This window comes from Hyperolius riggenbachi, chromosome 7 (assembly GCF_040937935.1).
Source record: "Hyperolius riggenbachi isolate aHypRig1 chromosome 7, aHypRig1.pri, whole genome shotgun sequence".
Classification (NCBI taxonomy): Eukaryota; Metazoa; Chordata; class Amphibia; order Anura; family Hyperoliidae; genus Hyperolius; species Hyperolius riggenbachi.
The window spans coordinates 308224219-308247289 of NC_090652.1; the positions used below are offsets into that span (position 1 = coordinate 308224219).

Below are 23071 nucleotides of genomic sequence, written 5' to 3' on the forward strand. Positions count from 1 at the left end.
TTTACACACAAATGAGCACCATTATGACAAATGAGCACCAGTAAATCGATGCAGGGACAGACAAAAAGGGACCTGGCAGAGTACAGATTTGGTGGGGATGGGTTGATATATGCATGTAAACAACAGACACATACAGGAACAGGAAATGACATGCAGACAGACCTGACTATTGATCACAGATATGGGCACACAACCTTTACACAGAAATGAGCACCAGCAAATCAATGCAGGGACAGACAAACGGGAGCTGGTACAGTACTGATCCGATGGGGATGGGTTGACATATGCATGTAAACAACAGGCACCCAGTGGTCTTCCTATGTATTTTGTGTGTTGGGGGGGGGGGCAATATCAGTAATCATGATGAAGATGGTGATGATGACCACTCATTTCATTACTAGCATTTGCAAGCACCTTTAATCAGATGGACAGGAAAGAAATACTCACAGCTATGGCAAGTGGCGTCGGCGTAGCCCGAGTCCCCACAGTCGCAGTGGAAAGCGCTCCAAGTCTGCGAGCATGATCCTCCGTGTTCGCAGTAATTTGGCAAGCATCTGTTGGAAACAAAAAAGTCCACAGAGTCTGGTTGGTGAGCGTCACCTAGAAGCAGCTGAAGGCAAAAATTACTTTTTATTTTTTATTTTCAAACAAGGCTGACAGTTAATTAGCTGTGGAGACACTGAAAGGGATTCCAGCAAATCAATAACTGGAAATGCTGGAGACTCGTGAAATTGATGAACCAGATAGAGCAAAAGTCAAATGACTCTCACAAAAGAGGATCGCTTTTCACTCTGCTGTACACTGAGATTTTTTTTCGTTTTTTGTTTTTGTTTGTGTTGTTTAAAACTAGAGCGAGAACCTCATGGCAACATTGGATGGATTTTAGGGATATTTGCATAACAAAAACACACTGTGAATTCATGTATTGCAATGAGGCCATGTCTATACAAGGCCGGATTTATACTTTTTTCGCCCCTAGGCAGGCCCGGATTTACCTCACAGGATGATAGGCACAGATGTCCTGGCACCCTAGACTCCGCCCTCCATGAAGCTACAAACTCTCGCCGAACTGCACCGCAAGGGTGCTGGCTGCCCCAGCTGTCACTTCTCCCTTACTTCCCTTGCCCATGATACAGGGCCGGGCCGAGGCAGAGGCGAGAGAGGCCCCAGCCAGTGTAGGAGGGGGCGCACAACACGCTCAGCTATCATTCCCATATTGTGTTTGAAGCAGAGAGAAATAAGGAAAGGGGATACATGGCAGTGACTGCAAGCCAGATAACTAGAGATTAAGGTGTTGGGCTGGGGTGCCTCTTAGTCTAATAACAATCAGTGTGTGATGGCCGGGGTGAGAGGGGTGGGGGGGGGCCCGTTGTTGCCTCAGCCTTGGGTGCTGGAGGACCTTGTCCTCCAGCACCCAAGCACTTGCGCAATCGTTCTCTGCCGAGACGCGGAGCTCTGTGATCAGCCTGCCAAACTTTTCCATCATCAGACACCAGTAGGCACGTGCCTACAGTGCCTTATGGTAAATCCGGCCATGCCCCAGGCCAACTTCCCTTTCATGTGCTCCCTATTCTATTCATTGTGTAGCCCCCTCTTCCATGTCTAGCATTCATGTACAGCATTCCCCTTCAGTTCTATACAGGTCCCTTTGGGCTAGTGCTTTTGAAAGCGCTCAGAAGCGCACTTGGTGTGAACCAGTCCTATGTGTAATAAATTTGACTTGAATCTGAACAGCATTAGTCCCATAGCAGACATGGGCATTGGGTGGCATGTAACCTCTATCCTTTGTACAGCTCCACAGATGATGGAAATCAGGTCACCTGCTTGAATACATTGGAGGTGTGTAGCTCTTTTCTCCTCCTTAACTCCCACCTGACCGTCTAACACCGATCGGTGGCGGGAGGGTGGCGCCCCCAGAACCGTTCTGAGGGCGGAGATTAGCAGGGAACACGCCAGCGCATGCGCAATCGTTCTCTGCCGAGACGTGGAGCTCTGTGATCAGCCTGCCAGCCCGTGATCGCGGCTGGCAGGCTGTTGACAAAAAAAGCGCCGGTATTTCTATTGCACAGCGCGGCGATCTACCTCAGTGCTGTACTGGGGACAGCCCTGTGACTTGGTTGTCCCCTGGAGTGGCAGGAAATAATATCACTCTAATAGGTTGATGCCTATGAGAGGCGATCTTAGTGATTAGATCTCAGGGGGAGGGAGGAGGGGAAGACGACAAAAAAATAGAAGTTTTCTTTTTTTTTTTAAAGAACAATAATATATATCCCACCGGCAGAAAGCTCTGTTGGTGGGCAGAAAAGGAGGCAAGATTCATTTGGTTGCTAAGTCTTATTGCCATGTAATAAACTGTTAAAGCTGCAAAGTGCTGAATTGTAAAAAATGGCCTGGTCACTAAGGGGGGCAAGCCTGTGGTCCTTAAGTGGTTAAAATTATTACTTTTAAAAAAAGTTTCTTTTTCTGTTGCCGCCAACTTCTCTTTTTATTTTTATTTTATTTTTTTTTGCAAAACCCCTTGTTGCTTCTCCAAATGAATTTTTATTCCAAGGGAAGAAACATAAAAAACAATAAAACAAAGCCCACAAAGTACAAATATGAAATGTTTGTCCAGCGTGACATTTCCGCGCGGAGAAATATTGTTATCTTTCTTTCAGAAATAGTTTTATTAAACATCAATTCCCAAAAGCGGTGGAAGAGGACCCGGCCGCGTCGCACAATCCCGGGGACTGGAATCGGTCTCTCGCCGCACAAAGTGTTATAGACGCAATTTCCGACCATGATTGAAAAAGATACGTCTTGCTGCAGGAACGCTCCATATGACAGCAAATATTAATATATACATGACTCTGGAGATCTGAAATTTGGGGGAAACCAGGGCACCCGTTGTGCACAGGCCAAAATAAAGTACAAAACACAGGCACATGCTGTACACAGGCCTGGGTTTACTATAAGGCACTGTAAGCACGTGCCTACAGGCGCCTGATAATGGGAAGGCAGCTCACTCCCCTCCCCAGTGCCTCCCACCTTTCCTATGCAGATTTCTGATGAGAGGTTACTCACGCGGCTCTCGGCATTCCACTGACAAGATCTCCCTTCAGTCGGGGGCACCACTAGCTTCTTAATACTGAGGATACCCTCTGATTACCTAATACTTGAGTACACTTATAGCTACTTAATACTGAGGGTACTTCTGGCTACCTAATGCTAGGGGACACCTGTAGCTACCTATGACATGCAAGGGAAGTAAGGGAGAAGTGACAGCTTAGACAGCCTACACTCTTATGGTGAGGTTTGTGGGGGTTTGTAGGTTCATGGAGGGAGGAGTCTAGGGTGCCATGTAATCTGTGCCTATTGGCTCCAGTGATGTAAATCTGGCTCTGGTTGTACACCTACCCATGCACAATATACCCACCCACACTCCTGTATGCACATGCACTAAGGGATTAGTGAGTGAGAATCATAACTTAAATCTGGCGGAAAATTGGCCCCTTCTAGCTTACCAAAGTTTTTCCGTGAGAAAGGCCCGCTGTTTCGCCATGTTTTTTGCAGAATGATCGTGGGCAAAATGTAGGCACTGTCATGGCACCAATTTTTTGGGGGGCAGAAAGCATGTAATGGGCATCTGCTGAGTGAATCATTTGTTCTCAGGATACACAGCAAGCCCTAGCAGCCAATGAGAAGAGATTTCATCACAGGCAGATATAAAGGTGCGTGGAGGGAGGAGTTTATCACTCCATCTTGCATTCTCTGTGTGATAGAAGTTGGAGAGACAGAGACAGGGGGAGAAGTGCATGTTTTAGGAAGATATAGCTGGTAGTTAGGTATACCAACTTAGAACTAATAGGGTGTGTTGTGCTGTGTGCTGTGCCTAACAGTTATAGATTCAAAGTACATAGATAGGTTAGAACTCTGTGTACTTATACATTACAGCAAGGTACTTTTAGTCCTCCAGCTTGTTTGCTAGCTATACACTGCTCCTAGAACTGTGAGAAGAACTGTCCACTATAGCCTGCCTTTAGTGCAGACTGGATGATTTAGGCAGAACTGTGTGTACACATTGTTAGGGAACTGTTCTACTGGGTCCTCCATATATATCAAATGAATAGGAAATAAATATTCCAAGCCATGGTGCTGCTGCTCTTCAACATCCAACCAGCATGCAGGGGGAGGGGCTGTGAAACGACCATGCTGTCATGTTCAAAGTCTATTTAAAATCTGATGGAGCATCAAACTATTGTTCTATGAATGCCTGAAATAAACCTTTTTTCGAGGCTGTTTTTCGGAAGCAGAATGGAAGGCGTGTGATTCTTTTGCCGTATATTCATTCCAGCTGTGTTGTTTCATCACTCCTCATTCCCTGAGAGGGTTCATGAAATCTCTTTAAAGTGGAAACGCACAAGAGGTATAATTACGTTTAATCTCCACTTTCCGGCGTACCTGTTCTTTTGATAAAGTTCAGAACATGCTGTGGATGGGAAATTGAATCTCACTGAACTGGCGACAAATCCCTTAACTGGGAGAATTTATTGTGTTTTTAGCTAAAATGTCCCAGACGGCAGCTTTCTGCTGAGTCCGGGCTGAACCGAAGCTTATTTTCAGAGCTTCCGGATATTTATCAACCGAGAGGAGAATCACGCTAATGTTCAACGTGTCATTTCCACCGCGGGGCTCAGCAAAGAGAGGCCACAACACGCATTTCATTAAGAATACAAGATGCCAGCTTTGTGAGGCTGTAGCTCTATAGTTTGCTGTGAAATCTGGAACTGTGATCGGCTTGGCACGTTGCTGCTACCTGGCCTTTTCTGTAAAGGCAACAAAGGCCAAGGACTTGGGCGATAAAAGGTCTAAGGGAAGCGTTGCAGAATTGGCAATGCTGTGGTTCTCTGATCTGCTCTCCAACTTTCCCATCAGTATCATGGCAACGAGGAGTAGGAGTAGTAGGCAAAGAATAGGAATATGAGAGCAATAAGAACAAAGAGAAAGATAATGAGGAGAATGATGAGGAATAGGAAGTGGAAGAGGACACCAGGGAGAAGGGTGAAGAAGATGAGAAGGAGGGTAAGTAGGAGATGGACAAGAGGGATGAGAAGAAGTACAAAAAGAAAGAAGAGGAGTAGAAAATGGAGGAAGAGAATGAGAAGGATGAGGAGGAGGACAGGGAGGTGAAAGCCAAGGAGTATGAGGAGTAGGACAAGAGGGAGAAGGAATGGGACAAGGAGGGAAAGAATAATAATAGGGAGGATGAGGAATAGGACAAGAAGGAGGAGAACAATAGGGATTATGAAAAGTAGGACAAGGGGAGGAGAATTAGACGGATGAGGTGCATGATAGGGATGATTTCCGCGGTAAATCCATATTCCGCCATTGCAAATTACCGATTCCGCTTTCCGCTACCAATTTCCGCATTCCAATGCGGAATTTCCCCTGGAATGCGCGGAAATTTCCCCCGACTTTAACATCGATTTTCTCAAAAACTATAAGGTCTTTTTGAAAACTTTTTTTTGCATCTTGTTCAGAAGATTCTGTTTAATATAACCTGAAAATGTACTGACTTACGGGGGCTTTGCTATTAACCTCTAAAGTCGGTGGATTTTTACTGTAATTTAAAATGCAGAAAATAAGCAGATGCAGATTTTCTGCATTTTACATTACAGTAAAAATCTGCCGACTTTAGCGGTTAATAGCAAAGCCCTCTTAAGTCCCCCTAAACACCACATTTTCAGGGCTTATTAAACTGAATCTTGTGAACAAGATGCAAAAAAAAGTTTTCAAAAAGATTTATAGTTTTTGAGGAAATCGATGTTAAAGTCGGGTGGAATTTCTGCGATTTCCGCCGGAAATTTCCGCGATTTCCGGCGGAAATCCGCCTACCGCACTTGCATTACCGATTTCCGCATTCCGATGCGGAAATGCAATTTCCGATCGGAATTTCGGAAATTGCATTTCGCGGAATCCGAATGAGCATCCCTAGTGGAGGACATTAGGGCTATACTGGTAATGATCACCTTTACATGCTCTTTGAATAGTGCTAATTATTAATAGACTATTTCCCCCCCATTATTCCACCACTCTGATACAGGAGTTGTCCTTTGCTGTTTTTGCTGCTCCATAACAATTATTATATCTACATATACATGACAGAACTCAGTGTAAACTTGCACTGTGGCCCATAGCAAGGCCCAGATTTACCTTACAGGTGCCTATAGGCACAGATGTCCTGGCACCTTAGACTTCGCCCACCATGAACCCACAAACCCCCCACCAAACTGCACTGCAATTATGCTGGCTGTCAGGTGCCCCTTAGTATTAGGTAGCCAGAGCTATCCTCAATAGCTAGAGGTACCCCCAAGTATTACGTAGATAGGAGAACCTCAGTATTAAGAAGCTAGAGGTGCCTCTGGCTGAAGTAAGCTCTCATCAGTGGAATGCAGCAAGCAGTGTGAGTATGAGGAACCTCTTATTTAGACTCTCATCAGGACTCTGCATAGGAAAGAAGGGAGAGAGGCACTCGGGGAGTGGAGAGAGCCGCCTTTCCATCATCAGATGCCTGTAGGCACATGCCTAGAGTGCCTTATAGTAAATCCGGCCCTGCCCATAGCACCATAGCTCCGTCACTGCCCAGGTTTATTATGCACTGCAGAGAAAACTAAATAAACAGCGAAAGAGTTGCCCAGAGCAACCAATCAGAATTCTTGTTTAGTTTAACCTCTAAAACCTGATTCAATGTTCTGGGCAACTACCATACTGCACTTTCCTTTACTGTACTTTATTGGTAATTACACACGTCCTGCAAGTTGCCGGTAATCGGTGGCTTACGGACTACTTGCAGATACCTTTATGGGCACTTTATAACGTGACAGGGTCCCTTTATGGGTTTTAAAGGGGAACTGAAGAGAGAGGTATATGAAGGCTGTCATGTTTATTTCCTTTTAATCAATACCAGTTGCCTGGCAGCCCTGCTGGTCTATTTCTCTGCAGTAGTATCTGATTAAAACCAGAAACAAGCATGCAGCTAGTCTTGTCAGATCAGACTTATAAGTCTGAACCACTGAAACACCTGATCTGCTGCATGCTTGTTCAGGGGCTATGGCTAATAGTATTAGAGGCAGAGGATCAGCAGGGCTGCCAGGCAACTGGTATTGTCTAAAAGGAAATAAACATGACAGCCTCCATTTACCTCTCTCTTCAGTTCCCCTTAAACTACCGGTAATACGTTTATTGGCCGAAGCAATAACATTTCGTAGAAGGCTCGTCTTACACATAAGCGTTATATTACCTGTCTTTAATGCCGCATATATCGAAGTGCAAGTCGCTGAAATTCCCGAGGAGGCCTCGCTGAACCAAGATGAGGTCTTTGGGCTGATTGTCAATAAAGATGAGCCTCATGCATCCCTGGAAGGAGACCGGATTGACGCAGGATGGGTCGGGAGGATGATCCGGGCAGCCTGTTCGGTAAAGAGACGGGTCTCATGAATTTTTATATAATGCAGTATATCTTTATTTATGAGCGTTATGAACGGATGACCCCGAGGTCTCCACTTTCCTGGTGTCTTCCTTTATTATATAAGCATTTCGATCTAAAGCCTCCAGTTATAAAGAGAGAGGATTGGGCATGACGTACGGCTGAACTGAGCGGATTTTACGGCCTTCTTATTGTCTGCCGTGACCTGTTCATCGCAGGTCACGCATATTATATGTACATTGCTTTATTGGTTTCTTCCCTTTTATGTAGGCCTGAGGGCCTGAGACTGCACCACTGAAAGAATTAAAAGTTACTGCAATTTCATACTCACCTTTGCAGTACGCGAAAGTTAATAAAGAAAATTGCAGACTCTTCATCCTTTCAGGCTTCTTGCACACCAAGACGTTGTGTTAGGTGGCACGTTAAGGTCGCATAACGTGCACCTAACACAACGTATGGTGCTGCAAAAGCCGACGGTAGAGTGAGCCGCGTTAGGCTGCTCGATGCCCATAATATCTCCCAGAGTGGCGCTGATTGGCCAGCGGGACCACGTGATGCGGAGCGAGACACTCCGCATCACGTGGTCCCGCCGGCCAATCAGCGCCCGCCAGTGCAGTGAATATTAAGTAGCCATGTGCGCGGCTACTGTAGCTGGCTCTCCCCGCCTCCTCCGCCCCCCACTGCGCATGTGCAAACAGTCTAACGCGGCTATAGCCGCTCCAACGCCGTAGCATGCTGCACTTTGCACAGGACGTGCAGCGTTACATGTAACGCAACGTGGGCTGTGTGAACAGCCCACTTGTGTTACATTGCTGTGCGTTGGGGGAGCGTTACAGGCGCACTAACGTGCGCCTGTAACGTCTTGGTGTGCAAGCAGCCTAAGTCTTACTTCTGTATAGCTTACCTTTACCATATTTTTATCTCAATTAAAGGACCTCTGTCCTGAAAATCGTAAAATTTAAAATACATATAAACACATTAAAATAAGAAGTCCATTTCTTCCTGAGTAAAATGAGGCATAAATTACTTTTCTCCTATGTTGCTGTCACTTATAGTAAGCAGTAGAAATCTGACATTACCAACAGATTTTGGACTAGCCCATCTTCTCATGGGGGTTCTCAGGGTTTTCTTTATTTTTATAAGCACTTAGTGAATGGCAGTTGCTCCGTTCAACTGCCAAAAATGTGTACGGTAACCAGGGAGGCTGGCCAGCATCATTATATAAATCTTTTTTTAAAGAATGTCTTCATAAAGCATAAAGGCCATTCTGAGAATCCCCTATAGAGAGATGGACTAGCCCAAAACCTGTCAGTAATGTCAGATTTCTATTACTTACTGTAGGTGACAGCAACATAGGAGACAAGTAATTTATGGCTCATTTTACTGTGGGAAAAATGTACTTCTTATTTATATGTGTTTTAAATTTTAAGATTTTTGCGTTCCTCTTTAAAGTGAACCTGAACTCTTGCACAGGACTAAAACACAGAGAAATGCACCCTGTATGTATTTAGAGAGAAGAGCCTGTTTAATTCCCCCTCATCTGTGAAAACTTCACTCCCCTCTCCTCCTCCCTCCTCCCCTCTGCTTCTGAAATCTCTGGCAAGTAACCCCCTCCTACTCCTGCCCAGACTGAGTTCCCATAAGCCCTTGCTACATGGGTCTCAGAATTCCTAGGCGCTGGAGGAGCTGTGGGCAAGGCCTGTTTAGTTTATAGGGAATTAGAGTGTTAAAACAACAACGAAAAAAGTATTTGACTTGAGGAACGCCCTATAAACTGTATGAAAGGAACACAATGAGATGCAATGAGTAAAAGTTTATCTCGGATCCACTTTAAGGTGCGTACGCACATCCAACTTTACGCCTGATTGTTGTTTAAACTAGTAGTTTGAACGACTTGAAGTGCAAACAACAAGTTGTTCAGATGTCATGTACACACTGACCAACAAAGCGGCTGATAAGCTAATTTACCTAATTTACATGTCGTTTAACCAACTTGATAATGGACAAAGGACTGGCTAGAACAATGGACTAGATGAAATGACTGATCAAACGACTTGTTGTTTGAACGTCTAGTAGTTGGACAAATGACTAAAAGTTGTTTCTACACAAGTACGGATCTAACAGTTGTTTGAACGACAGTTGGTCCAACGGATCTGCTGAAACGGATCAGGCAAACCGGCTGTTATCAGTCGCTCGATAGTGTATACATATGTCCAACTTGTTGTTTTATTTATATTTATCACCACATATTATGGAAGAAGTATGTGCATGGTCAATCTATTGATATGGCCAGACTAATGCCAGGTACATTATGGACAATTATTTATGATATGTCCAATCAGCTCCCAATTGGTAAAGTGATTGATTTTACGGACGTATAACTGGAAATTGATTGCTTTATTGATTTATTGATTGTGAGCACTTTGGACAAGTACACACAAGGCAACTTCCCATCCGATCACCCATCAATCGGGTGGGAAATTGCATTGTGTATACCTAGCATAAGAGACTATTGCGATAGATTATGGCTGATAACACCAACAATGGATCAAGTATCAAATTTAAACTCGAGGCCTAAAACAATGTACTTTTATGTATGTATTGGTGATCTGTGTTCTTTAGTTGGGGTTAGCTTTAGGTTTAGGCCTCACACATCTGACAATCTACACAGATCGAGTTTAAATGTGATACTTGATTAATTGTTGCAGGGCCGGGCTGAGGCAGAGGCGAGAGAGGCTCCAGCTTAAGGGCGCAGTGTAGGAGGGGCTCACAACTCACTCAGCTATCATTCCCCTATTGTGTTTCAAGTAGAGAGAAATAAGAAAAGGGGATACATGGCAGTGACTGCAAGCCAGATAACTAGAGATTAAGGTGTTGGGGTGGGAGGGATGGAGGGTCGCGCTTTGGTGTCTCATCCTTGGGTGCTGGAGGACCTTGCCCCGCCTCTGCATTGTTTTTGTTATCAGCCGTAATCTATAGCATTAGTCTCTTAGTCTGGCCATATCGATAGATTGGCCATATACATACTTTCTCCCTAATATATGATGATAACTTTAAATAAAATTCTGCAGTAGAATAACATTACCTCTTGTATATAATATGAGGACTTACCAAAATAATATGTGTAAGTATTTTTAGTTTGTTGGCCCTTATGCTAAATAGGTGTGGTAAGACTGGCTAAGATGGCCCAATCACGTTTGTATGGTTTATATCAGGACTGTCCAACTCCACTCCTTGGGGTCCATATCTATGCCAGCATTTAGGATGGACAGAGAAATTAAGACATGTCTTCTACTTGATTCAGTTGCAACAATTAATTCGAGCTAAGCCAAAAATGTGTCAGGAACTCAGCCTTCGAGGACTGGGGTTGGACAGCCATGGTTTACATCAACAGGACTTTATAAGGAAGGACTATTCTTCTCAAGGGCACCTGGAGTGACCCAAAGCATTATGATGTAGACATCAGTGTAGCTCACGAGTTTTCGCCAAAGTCATTTTCGCATCAAAGTCAAAGTCAAAATATTTTTGAAAAATGGACACTAAAACAGGAAAAAAAACCAAGCTGCCATAAAGTTGCATCAAACACGGAAAGAGAAAACATGACCGGAAAGTCGCATCAAACGTGGAAAGTCGCATCAAACATGGAAAATACAGTATATGCAAAAAAAAAAAAACAACCTTAAAGTCGCATCAAACACGAAAAAATCATTATGAATATGTAGGTGCTACATTAACCAATAAAAGAACGAGGTCAAGGTTGAAATTGTGGCCAGTTAAGGGTGGCCAGCGTACCAACAATCAGAATTAGAAAAGAGATACATTTTGCTTACCACCAAAATAGTATAGATTCCCCAAGGTGGGCCACCCTGGGTAGTTGATCTGGACAGGAGCTCCATTGTCCAACGTTAGTGACAGGCTTTGTCCTCGGACATTAATGGCTATCGTGTGCCACAGACCGTCATTTAACATACTTCCTGGAAGACAAAGAGACGTTTACTTAGCAAACCTCTACATTATAAACTGAAATTCTATAGCCTGATTGTACAACTACTTCAAATCTTACCAATATCTGATGGGTCTTTTTATGAACACAAAAACAGTAGATTCAGTTTTTTTTGGTAAAAAAAACCCAATAGAGATACTTCTTTGTTTACCACATTTATAAATGTACCGATGGTGTGTGTATTTGCCATCTCTCAATTACCCTTTATTAACCACTCTTACCCTTGCCTACCCCTGGTGACCCTCACAGCCTGGGGGCCGATCTTAAGGGTCATAAAACACGGGTGGACATCATGATCTTCGTTCCCAACCATAACAAGAGTAGTCACAAAAACACCTGATCTGAAGCATGTACGTCTTTATCAGAGGAAGTGACGATGTACTTGGGGTCCCCTTACAGCTCTGGAACCCCCAGAGGTCACAGGAGCTGTTCCCCTTAGTTACACCCCGGCTTTTATCTTCCCTGTAGACAGCAAGCGCAGCGTATATGCAACAATGCAGGCAGACATGTATCTCACTTATATTATAAATGCAAAAGTTTGGATGTTTGTTACTCAATCACGCAACAATGGCTGAACGGATGTGAATGACATTTGGCACACACATAGTACATTACCTGGAATAACATTTAGCATACTTTTTATCCCCATAACCAAAAAGTAGGTGGAGAAAAATACAAATTTCACTGGGAGAATGTAAACTGCAGCCATTCTTACACTTTTTTAAACGTAGGGTTCTCAAACTTTGCACAGTTGGTTACTGGGTGACTGGGATTAATATTCAGAAAAGTGGGTGGGGCTTACAAAATCCAATCAAAATCCACCTATTGATTTCCAAAGGGAATATGTAATTGCTGCCATTCTTGCACTGTTAATGGCGCAAGCCTCAAAACCTGGTACAGTTGGTCATTGGGTCACTGGGGTTCAAATTCAGAAAAGTGGGTGGAGCCACAGCCAATCAGATTTGTTTAATTTCAATGCAAATTATTGATGCCAAAGACCGCAAGGCTCAGAAACTTGGTCATTGAGTAATTGCGTGTTAGAAAAAGTGGGCGGAGCCAACACCAGCCAAATACATACCCGGGCAATGCCGGGTCATTAGCTAGAGTATATGTGTGGATGTTTATATGATTAGTGATTGGGTCGGGAATCCTAGCGCAAAAGGAATTACTGTAAGTCATCAGCCCATTCCAAGCCGGAAGTGCAATTCATAGGTTGGAGGGTAATGAATAAATGAACATTACTCTACAGGTGCATTTATCCTGTAAGTAGAAGTGCACTTATTATTTGAAGGATCAACCCAAGTCTACCAATGTTTAAAGGACAACTTCCTTTTAAACAATATCAGTTGCCTGAGTAGTCCTGCTGATAGATTTGTCTGAATCACACCAGAAACAAGCATGCAGCTAATCTTGTCAGATCTGACAATAATGTCAGAAACACCTGATCTGCTGCATGCTTGTTCAGGGTTTATGGCGGAAAGTATTAGAGGCAGAGGATCAGCAGAACAGCCAGGCATCTGGTATTGCTTAAAAGAAAAAAAATTATGGCAGCCTCCATATCCCTCTCATTACAGTTGTCCTTTAAGGTGAAATAATATTGGATGAAGAACATTACCTGCGGTTAGTGGAAGCATGTTGGGCTTGCTCTCCTGAATCATAAGAAGCAATTTCCCAGAATTCAGCTGGAGCAGGAGAAACATGTGACCCCCGACCAGTTTCGTGGACAACAGGAGGCCGTCGCTGTTCCACGTCCGAAACTGCAAACTCACTGAGAAGTCGTTGGCCTGAGGGGTGTGCTGGAGTAGCAGGTAGCTGGAGCTGGGGCTCATGAAAGTGATGGGAACGATGTGGGGTTCAGAACAGGAAAAAGTGATATTACCCTAGAAAGAGATACAAAACACAACTGATTATTGTAAAATCCATTATGAGTGTTTTCTACATTTATTTCACTGTCTGACATTTTTTCCACTGCGCTTCACAGAGTGCATCAAATCTAATCCTATGACTAGGGCTGCTCAAATCCGGATCCGGGAGATACCTGGATAGTTGCTATCCGAATATCTCCCAGTAAACCTGTGCGGGGTGGGAAGGGGAGTCAATCTTACCTGTCTGATGTCTTCTTCATCTGTCCCTCGGCACCTCCCACGATGCGCTCCATGCGTGTCACATGATTACAAACACTTCCTCCTTCACCCCGGAACGAGGAAGTGTTTGTAATCACATGACCGCCTCTTGGACTGCATCGTGGGAGGCGCTGAGAGACGGAACGAAGAAGACGTCAGACAGGAAACCCCCACCCCGCCCACCCCGCACAGGTTTACTGGGAGATATCTGGATAGCAACTATCCGAATGTCTCCCGGATCTGGATTTGAGCAGCCCTGCCTATGACTGACTGGGGTTGATTCACTAAAGAAAATGGAGCGAGTAACCTCCTGTTACTCGTGCTATTTCCACAGCGTGCTGTAAATGTAATGTGCTGGATGCTACGCGCGAACTGAGAGTTCTATTTACAGAGGGAGATATTGCTTGCTTGGCAGCTGGAAAAAGCCATTATTTCCCACAATGCAACGAGGTTCCCATACAGCAAACTGACAGGACCATGGTCCTGACATCACACTGTGGGAGGGGTTTCAACACAATATCGGCCATACAGACCCCCTGATGATCTATTTCTCATGAGTGGGTATAGCTACTGGTTGGAATTAAGTTCAATCCTAGGTTACAGTTGCTATTTATGCCTGTATGGATGGGCAGTAGTGTAGCTAAGGTGCTGTGGGCCCCAAAGGAAATTTTACATTGGGGCCCCATAAGCACTCTATACATAACAACTGATATAGCACACCAAGCGTACGAGAGTGATTGGCGCTGGTAGACTTGGGCACAGGATACAGCCGGTATATGGCTGATCCTGCTTCTGCACAAGTCCAGGCTGTGTTAATTACTATTCCCCCTCCAGGCCGTCATGGATGGTGGGGAATTAAATAATTCGGCTTCGAGTAATTGCTGGAAGCCAAATGATTGTTTAAAAAGCAACTTCAGGTCCGTCTTCTGACGGCGCTGAAGTTACTCCCTGTGCCTGCTATAGCCGTAGTTCCTATTACGGCCTATGGTGGCGCCGGCTGCACCCAAGTATCCTGCGCTGCTGTGCCCAAGTCTCCAGCGCTGGATTTGAAGTGTTCGCGCTCCAAAACCTGCCAATAGAAACTACAGTGCCAGAGGTTCAAGAAGGGGATGGGGAGCAGTTTGTTAAGGATTACCACTATTCAAAGTACCTATAGAAGTGATTATTATAAGCACAGGACCAATAGAGAGCCAATACTACAGTTGAGGGTGGGCCCCTTGTGGCCCCACTGGCTCAAGGGTCCCTATGCAGTCGCAACCTCTGCAACCCCTATTGCTACGCCCCTGGGTCCAAAGCTGCAGGCAAGCGGATCTAGACAATGGATGCTTCCATTAAAAAAAACAAAACTGTTCAGTTTCTAAAAGTAACACTTATAATTTACACAAATAAGACTGATTGCGTTGAGAATTTGCTTTGTTCATTTCAGGCTTAATTGGACTTTAATAAGTTTATTACAATGTGTGTGTTGAAACAAGCATTCCCGCCATCAGCTATTTACAGAAACACAGAATGTGAAGAACAATTTAGCGCGATTATAGTTTCTGTTTCTTGAGATCTTCTCCTCGGTGCTGTCGTGGCAAAAAAAAACAAAAAAACAGAACACTGGATTACGAAATTAAGGATGCCCACACATTACTCTATATGGAGGTCGGACCAACCTTCCAATTCAATCATTTAATTGAATTGGAAGAAAACTGGTGCCCCAACAGGGCTGCCTGTTTGAGCTTTCAATTAATTTCCAGGCAAAGTTGGTTGAATGGGTTGATCGGGAATGGTTGCAAGGGCTTGATCTGGTGCGTGGCAATAAGACAGACCTGACAGACCCCAGTCCGGTGTCCCTCCGAGTGTACAAGTGTCCCCCCATGCCTGTGGGCAATGTTAAAGGGTCACCTATATCTTTTGTGCAACTCTAAGACACCTCCGGTATCCTCCGTCATCGCAAATGCCTGTACCATGTGACACTGGTGCATGTTGTGATGTCACCACACCTGGTGAGTCCCATGGTACAGGTGCTTGCTGCGATGCTGGACTCTGGTGGAGGCCAGGAGTTGTGCCGTTGGAAAGGTGAGAGTTTATCACTGAGTAGGGGCATGGGGGGCACGTGGGGGGGGGGGGGGGCATAATCTATTGGAAATCGCTGTGCAGTGTCTGGCTAAGCAATAGATCCCTATCAGATCATGTGGCCACTTTAACTTCTTCTTCTTCCCCTGTTAATAATTATTCACTAACTCCACAGATCTGCAAGCGAATGAACTCAGCAAACCAGAAAGAGAAGTGTTTGAATATTTTTCTGTTTCTTCCTCGTCTTCCTTTCATGTGAGAGCAGAGCCTCGGCGACTTGCAGGCTGGACAGCTCGGCCCTCCAGACACAAGTCCAACTGCTGTGATGTTGTAAACTTGTAATTAAAAGTTACTGAGCTAGAGCAAGAAGCACTTTGTAAAGTTTACTCTCTCTCTCTCCCACTGGCTGATGTGTAACACATCTACACATCCGGACAACACACTCATGGGAATCTATACTCTGTATCTCTTCTAAGCTGCTAGTAGCTAGGTATAAAGCTTAATCTACATTTTTATACAGCAGGGAGAGGTGGCAGCACTTCCCAAAATCCTGCTTCTGAATGATTAGCAGCATACGAGTGCAGAGACCAATTATACGCAAGATACACAACTTGCATTTATAACAGATGCACCAAAATTAACATACTGGAGGATGTTAGCTTCCAAAAACAGTTTGCATGCAGAGTGTTCCGTACTAGATCCTTCCACCGCGACGAGGCCATTGTTCATGGAAGGGACCCTAACCTCTAACTACCAAACAAACATAGTGTGAACCTGGGGGCAGCTGGCCATAAAATGGTTTACACATTTTTTCCCCTGTCATATAGCTTAAATAAATCCACAAATATTCAATGCAAAGCAGGACAGACAAAATGTCTGACCGTTCCAGTCAACGTTGCGTCTTCTCAGCCATGTGCCAGGCAATGAGTGAAGACACATCACTCTCTGAAATACATTTGTTATTTTGTATGTTCTGCTTTGCAATTCAACAAAAGTGGTGTTGTTATTGGACACACTGAAGAGTTGCCTTTATTTTGACTATTTGCACTGGCTGCCTTGGAGAAAAGGCCCTTTCCAGCACCTTTATGGTATGTTTGGGGTATGAGCGCCTTGAGCGGTGCCATTCACTTTCAACTTGACCAGAATTAGTTTGTGCTGTACAGGCTATTGGTACACTTTATCTTTTTTTTTTTGGGGGGGGGGGGGTGGGTTAATGCCATGCCAGCATAAGCTAGTTTTAATCTTTTAGCATCCTTGACTATATGGATTTAAACAATGGTTGTCAATGACAGGAACATCCTTTTCAGTGATGGCCAAAGGGTTGAAGTTTATATTTATGACTTTTTGAGTGTTCTTAGGATCCTACAGCACCCATCTACATACTGTTATGAGATACTCAAGGCGCCATCTATGACATCACATTGGAGCCTTGATCTGGGGCCCTCCTGTCTTCTGGAGCAGCCCACTGCGTCACAGCGGCCCACCCGCCCATGGTTACTTCTAGAAGCAGGCATGGTCCACATGCATGCTATTATACTCCTTTGTTCTCTGCCTTTCGGGATGAGTCATAGCTTTTACAGCCAACAGCCTCCCTCTCCTATTCTGAATAGTGGCTGGTGGTTGGTTAGTGGAGGCTGGATAGAATAATAGTGAAAGGCTCTACCTCTTACACAGGATACTAGGGTTCAAATCTTGGCTCCTGTTCAGTAAGCCAGCACCTATTCACCAAGAAGTCTTGGGCTACGCACCCTAAAGGTGGCCATACACTGGTCGATTTGCCATCAGATCGACCAACAGATAGATCTCTCTCTGATCGAATCTGATCAGAGAGGGATCGTATGGCTGTCTTTACTGCAAACAGATTGTGAATCGATTTCAGCATGAGACCGATCACAATCTGTGAAGCTGCCGCCCCCCCCCCCCCGCATGTATTACCTGTTCCGCCGGCGCGTGTATTCCCGCTCTCTCCTTGGTCACTTCTCAGTGCTCGGCTCCTCCAGCTTCACTGAACTTCCTGTCCGGGGAAGTTTAAACAGTAGAGGGCGCTCTACTGTTTAAACTTCCTGTCGGGATAAGAAGTTCAGTGAAGCTGGAGGAGCCGAGCACTGAGAAGTGACCATGGAGAGAGCGGGAATACACGCGCCGGTGGAGCAGGTAATGTATTGCCGTTAGTGTCGGTCATCGGACATTCGAACGCCGCTATCGACGCACTCCCGACCCGCCGGCGGTTGAGTGAAATCTCCCGCATGGACGGAACGCCGGGAATCGTCGGGAACAATTGATTTTGGACGGAAATCGATCGTTCTGTCAGCGTTTGCGCAACGATTTCACAGCAGATTCGATCACAGTGATCAAATCTGCTGTATATCGGCGGGAAAATCGTTAGGTGTATGGGCCCCTTAACACGGCTACTGCCTACTGAGCGCACCTTAGTGGCAGCAGCTCTGGCGCTTTGAGTCTGACAGGAGAAAAGCTCAATGTCTTGTCTTGAATGTAGATGTGGTTGTGTGAGAGACATTGTGGGATCAGGGTGGAGGCTTCAGGTATTAATCCTACAAAGCTGTGGGAGGAGGCTTGATTTTCTCCCGAGAAGATAGGTGGGGCTAAGGAATGAGGTGGCATTGGAACTGCACCATCTTAGTGCTGGTGCCCAGTACTGGTTGGTGGTTAGAATCACATGACATACACAGTAAGTAACAAACAAAAGCAGCAAAAAGTCTCTTACCACAATGTAAATCTGGGGTTTGCGCCTTTTGGCCAGATCGATAATATTCACACCGTTGTAGTAGAGGTTTTCAATACAGCCATGAAAGTTCCTCTTCAGAAATGTTCCAGGTTTTCCCGATACTGGAATCCCTCCAAAGCTGAACTTTGGAAAAGAAAAAAATGAAAATTTGGCTCACTATTTGTGTTACGGCCACATTCAGAAAACCTTTAGCTGGAGCATGGGAAATTCTATGAAGTGTTATTTAATAGATAAAACATTCATAATGAATAACTTAAAAAAAATCCTTCAAAAGTTACCAGCCATAGAAACAGGGCTGTTTTTAGGCATAGACAAACTAGGCAAATGCTTGGTGTGACACCTACAGTAGCAAGCATCATTGATCTATACCTAGCACACAGTGCTTGATAAAATTCTTATAAACACCTGTTAGATGCATTTAAGACAAGGCTGAGGCAGAGGCTCAGGAGGTACCAGCCTCTAGGCGCAAAGCCCTGAGAGCGCATCTGTGCTGCCCTGAGTACCCCTCTCATCTGACCATACGCAGAGTGGACTGTGTTTCACTCCCCAGTCAATGCCTCGGCCTTGGGGATCCCTCTTAAGCCTCTGTTGCATGGTATCTAAACTCTATGATGCCCTATAGTGGCGTATTTTATTACAAGTGCCAAGGGAGTCAAAGAGAGGAAATACGGTATGATAAAGTCTTAAAGCGGATCCGAGATGAAAAACTAACTATAACAAGTAACTTGTCTATATATCTTATCTAAAGTTTAGATAGATTTAAATCTAGCTGCAAATAGCTTTAATAGAATATGATTCTTTATTCTTGTGATACAATGACAGCAGCCATGTTGTTTGTAAACATTACACAGAGGCAGGTGTATCTGTATCTTGAGCAAAAAAAAACTAATCCCCCCCTCCTCCCTCCTCACCTCTGCCTCTGAAATCTCTGGCTAGTAATACCTCCCCCTCCTCCTGCCCACACTGAGCTCCTATGAGCCCTTGCTACTGTCTGAAAGTGCCTTGGCTCTCTGAAAACCTGTGGGCGTGGCTTGTGTAGTTTATAGGGAATTACAGTATTAAAACAAAAGTATTTGACTTGAGGAATGCCCTATAAACAATAGGAAAGGAACCCATTTATGCAATGTGTAAAAGTTCATCTCGGATCCACTTTAAGTTGGGATCCCCTTCCAGCAGCAAGTAGACACACTGCAGTACGGATGCAGGATCTCATGGAGGGAGAGTGGCAACCTTGTGCGCATTGGCTACTGAAACTTGTGTATCAAGAACCGTCGCAATCACATGCTTATACAAGCAGTGTGCAAAAGGTTTGGTAGTTGAAGGTAGGGCCAGTTTGGTGTTTAGCTTAAACTTTTATTACACTTTCACTGCATTTGACAATCTTTCACAGAGGAACTCCCTCCGTTTCTTCAGGTGCGCACGGAGTTGCCACTCTTCCTCCATGAGAGCATGCGCCCGCGCTGCAGTGCGTCTACTTGCTGTTGGAAGGATTCTGAGACTGACGTAGCCAGTCTCATCGGAACTCTTGCGCTGACTCCAGGCTCCTACTCCAGAGTCTCCGAACTGCCTGTGCCGGGTCCCTGGCCAAGAGTGGAACAAACGCTATTCACAGCTTTTCTAAACCAACAGGCCACCAATTCAGGTAAGATCTGTCCTGGCAGGGCAGTACCTCCTCCTTCATATGTATATTGTGAGTGCTCTTTTTTGTCTTTCATCTTCACAGTGGATGATTGAGCTGCCCAGTTCCTCCTTTCATCTGATCTCTCTGCAGGTCCAGATTCACATCACAGGAGCCTGTAGGCACAGATGTTATGGCACCCTAGACATTACCCCCCACAAGCCTACAAACTCCCGCCGAACTGCTCCACAAATTAGCTGGCTGTCGTAGCTTTCACCTCCCCCTAGCCACAGGTGGCCCTTAGTATTAAGTAACAAGAAGTACCCTCAATCTTAAGTAGCTTGAGGTGCCCCCAAGTATTGGGTAGCTAGAGATGCCCCCAGCTGAAGGGAAATCTGGCCAATGGAATGCAGAGAGCCAGGTGAGTAACCTCTCATTTATGCTCTGCTCGGGACCGTCTTTCCATCATCAGGCGTCTGTAGGCACGTGCCTACAGTGCCTTATGGTAAATCCGTCCCTGTCGCTCTGTGCGCCAGGGTCATCCAGTCCTAACCCTACTCCTGATGTGCAATGTGACTTTTTTGGCACCCTTGTATTGTGATCCTATTGCAACCCAATGTGCATAAAGTGAAAGGGCCCTAAATCTATCAAATCCATCTAAGATTGGTCTTTGTATAGACAAATCTATGCCTTCCTCAAAATAAATGAATTAAATTGACAAAAAAAAAACCTAAAACAAATATTTAGATTGAAGATGGGTATGGAAAAAAATACATTTACATTCATTGATTTATATCATGCAGTAACCATTTGTTCCCCTTTTCTATAACTGTTTGAAGATTTAGAAAAGATCAAAATGATTATTTTTATGTTACAGAAATACTGAAAGGTCATCAGTAATTCAAAATGGAACTTACCATTTTATGCATTTTTATGATACTTGTAAAAGTCAAACCACAAACACAGTCTGAAAAATGTTATTACTTTAATGCACAATAAACTTTCAAAGATCTTCCGTTCGTTATTGCATAGTGGTTCATGAATTGCTGGCTTGAATCATGGCTAAAAAGAACTTATTTCACACACTGTTAGACCGATTTTATATCAAGTTATCAATGCTTGAAAAAGAAAAAAGAAAAAGTAAAAAAAATATTTTTGCAAGTTAAAAAAAACCTGCAATATTTGTCATTAAATTATTTTATAATTTAAAGTAATTAGCTCTTGACAAATGTGTATTAAATTCCCAAACGTTCTAATTTGGCAAGCCCGCATAAATAAGCATTGGTTAAATCTAATGGGTATAATCATATTTCCAAAACAGGCAGAATTACTAATTAAACCCGAGTTTGAGCTGTGTGGTTGCTGCAGAGTTTCTCTGTTACGCAATAACTCTAATTGCCTAATAAACAGCAATAACGCAAGTTATATTCCTTCTATTTTATCGACCATCGCGTGCCCTGAGATATAATTTAATGGCCGCTATAATCTTTGGCGGGCTTGTTATGGTGTGGGACTTAATTAGAAATTTATGATTATAAACAAAATATTAATGATGTTGGGGGAGCATTGCAAATCTGCTTACAAATATTATCCAGAGTATAAAATTATACTGTGCAACTGGTATGGGCCTTATTTAATTTCCATAACTAAAACATTAAACCACATTAAAATTAAGTTCAGGCAAGCTTGAGAGTGTGCTGTCTGAATTTTTATGGTGGGAAGAAAAAGTTTTAATTTGCAGAACTAATTTTTTTTTTTAAGTGGAATGAACTATGTTAGGTATTGATGAGTGGGGACCAATTATTACATCTCCATCCTCTTGTAGGGTTTCCTATTACTATAAAGCTTCTTCCCTTTACTTAGTAAAAAATGCTGTTTCTTAAATGTATTAACCACTTTGCATCCAGACCTTGATTCCTCCTTATGGACCAGAGCAGTACTGACATTTTAATGTCAATGCAGAGCAATGGTGCACAGCTGGCATTTTTACTCACTCTCCCAGGGGATCCAGACGTTGGCAACCATTCTCCTTCCTGTCCCCAGAGGCCCTGAAGTGCAGCGATCTCACTACAGGGTTACAGCGCCACCCGGAGAATGGAGGGAAAATTGCAGCGCTGAATTCCAGAGAGGTGAGGAAGTATAAAATCCAGAAATAATCATACCACCAGGGAGATTAATCAGCAATAACTGTAGCCCTACTTACGACACTTAAATGAAATATATATATAGCTTTTTAGGGTTTTTTTTCAAGACAAACTAGGCTCTCATTGTACGGCATTTTCTCCCTTGCAAAAAAAAAATTTCTATTTATTTTAAATGGGTAAAAGAAACAGAAAAAGAAAAAAACTGTTTTTGTTCTCAGTTTAACCTATTCCAGTTTAAAAATAAAAAGCTCTACTGCAGATAAGAAACAAACACAAATATTGTTTGGCTATTTCCACTGTTTATCTCAAAACTTAGAATATGTTCCTGTCACAATTGACGGTGAGGACATTTGATTGAATAATGCTATAGCGTGTATTTTTCACTACGAATTGAGAAAATAAAAGCATTTTTAATGATAAGAAAAAATCAATCTTATTGGCTCAAGGAACATATATTCCCTTTCACCAATTAGTGCTGCAGCAGAGAGTGCCAGAGGTGTGCATAGGAGCAAGTCCAATCTTGCACAGCTGTGCTTCAGCTACAAGACATGTATCTTGTGCATGAAAAAAGGGCGCAATGAAAAAAGGGCTCGACGTATTAATGAATTTGGCACCAGGTATTAATGAAATTTGCCAACGAGAAACATCGTTGTCAAGCTTTATTAACGATAATTACTGTTGCAAAACATACAAGAAATAATAACGAATAAATATTAAAAATCTGTACTTATTAACGAAATAATATGTCAAAAATTAATACGTTGTAAACTTCTAAAACGCTAACTACCTCAAAAACTATAATATTGTAATGTTATTAACAAATTTTTTTGTGGCGACCATACTTCTGCTTTTTTTGCCGTATTAACGATAATCGCATTAAAGTCTATGGCGGCGCCCTTTTTTTCAACCCT

The 23071-nt window shown here is 43.7% G+C and overlaps 1 protein-coding gene across 3 annotated transcripts in view; it reads right to left on the bottom strand.

Annotated features, from left to right (window-relative positions):
* Positions 1-23071, bottom strand: part of LOC137525202 (contactin-associated protein-like 5) — a 419206-nt gene that overhangs the window by 165387 nt on the left and 230748 nt on the right. For all 3 annotated transcript variants that reach the window (XM_068246129.1, XM_068246130.1, XM_068246132.1), the window contains 5 exons: positions 18378-18521; positions 13084-13348; positions 11296-11439; positions 7280-7448; positions 448-554 (listed from right to left, as the gene is read on the bottom strand). In XM_068246129.1, the coding sequence (XP_068102230.1) occupies positions 448-554; positions 7280-7448; positions 11296-11439; positions 13084-13348; positions 18378-18521 (829 nt within the window). The remainder of the gene's footprint in view (positions 1-447; positions 555-7279; positions 7449-11295; positions 11440-13083; positions 13349-18377; positions 18522-23071) is intronic.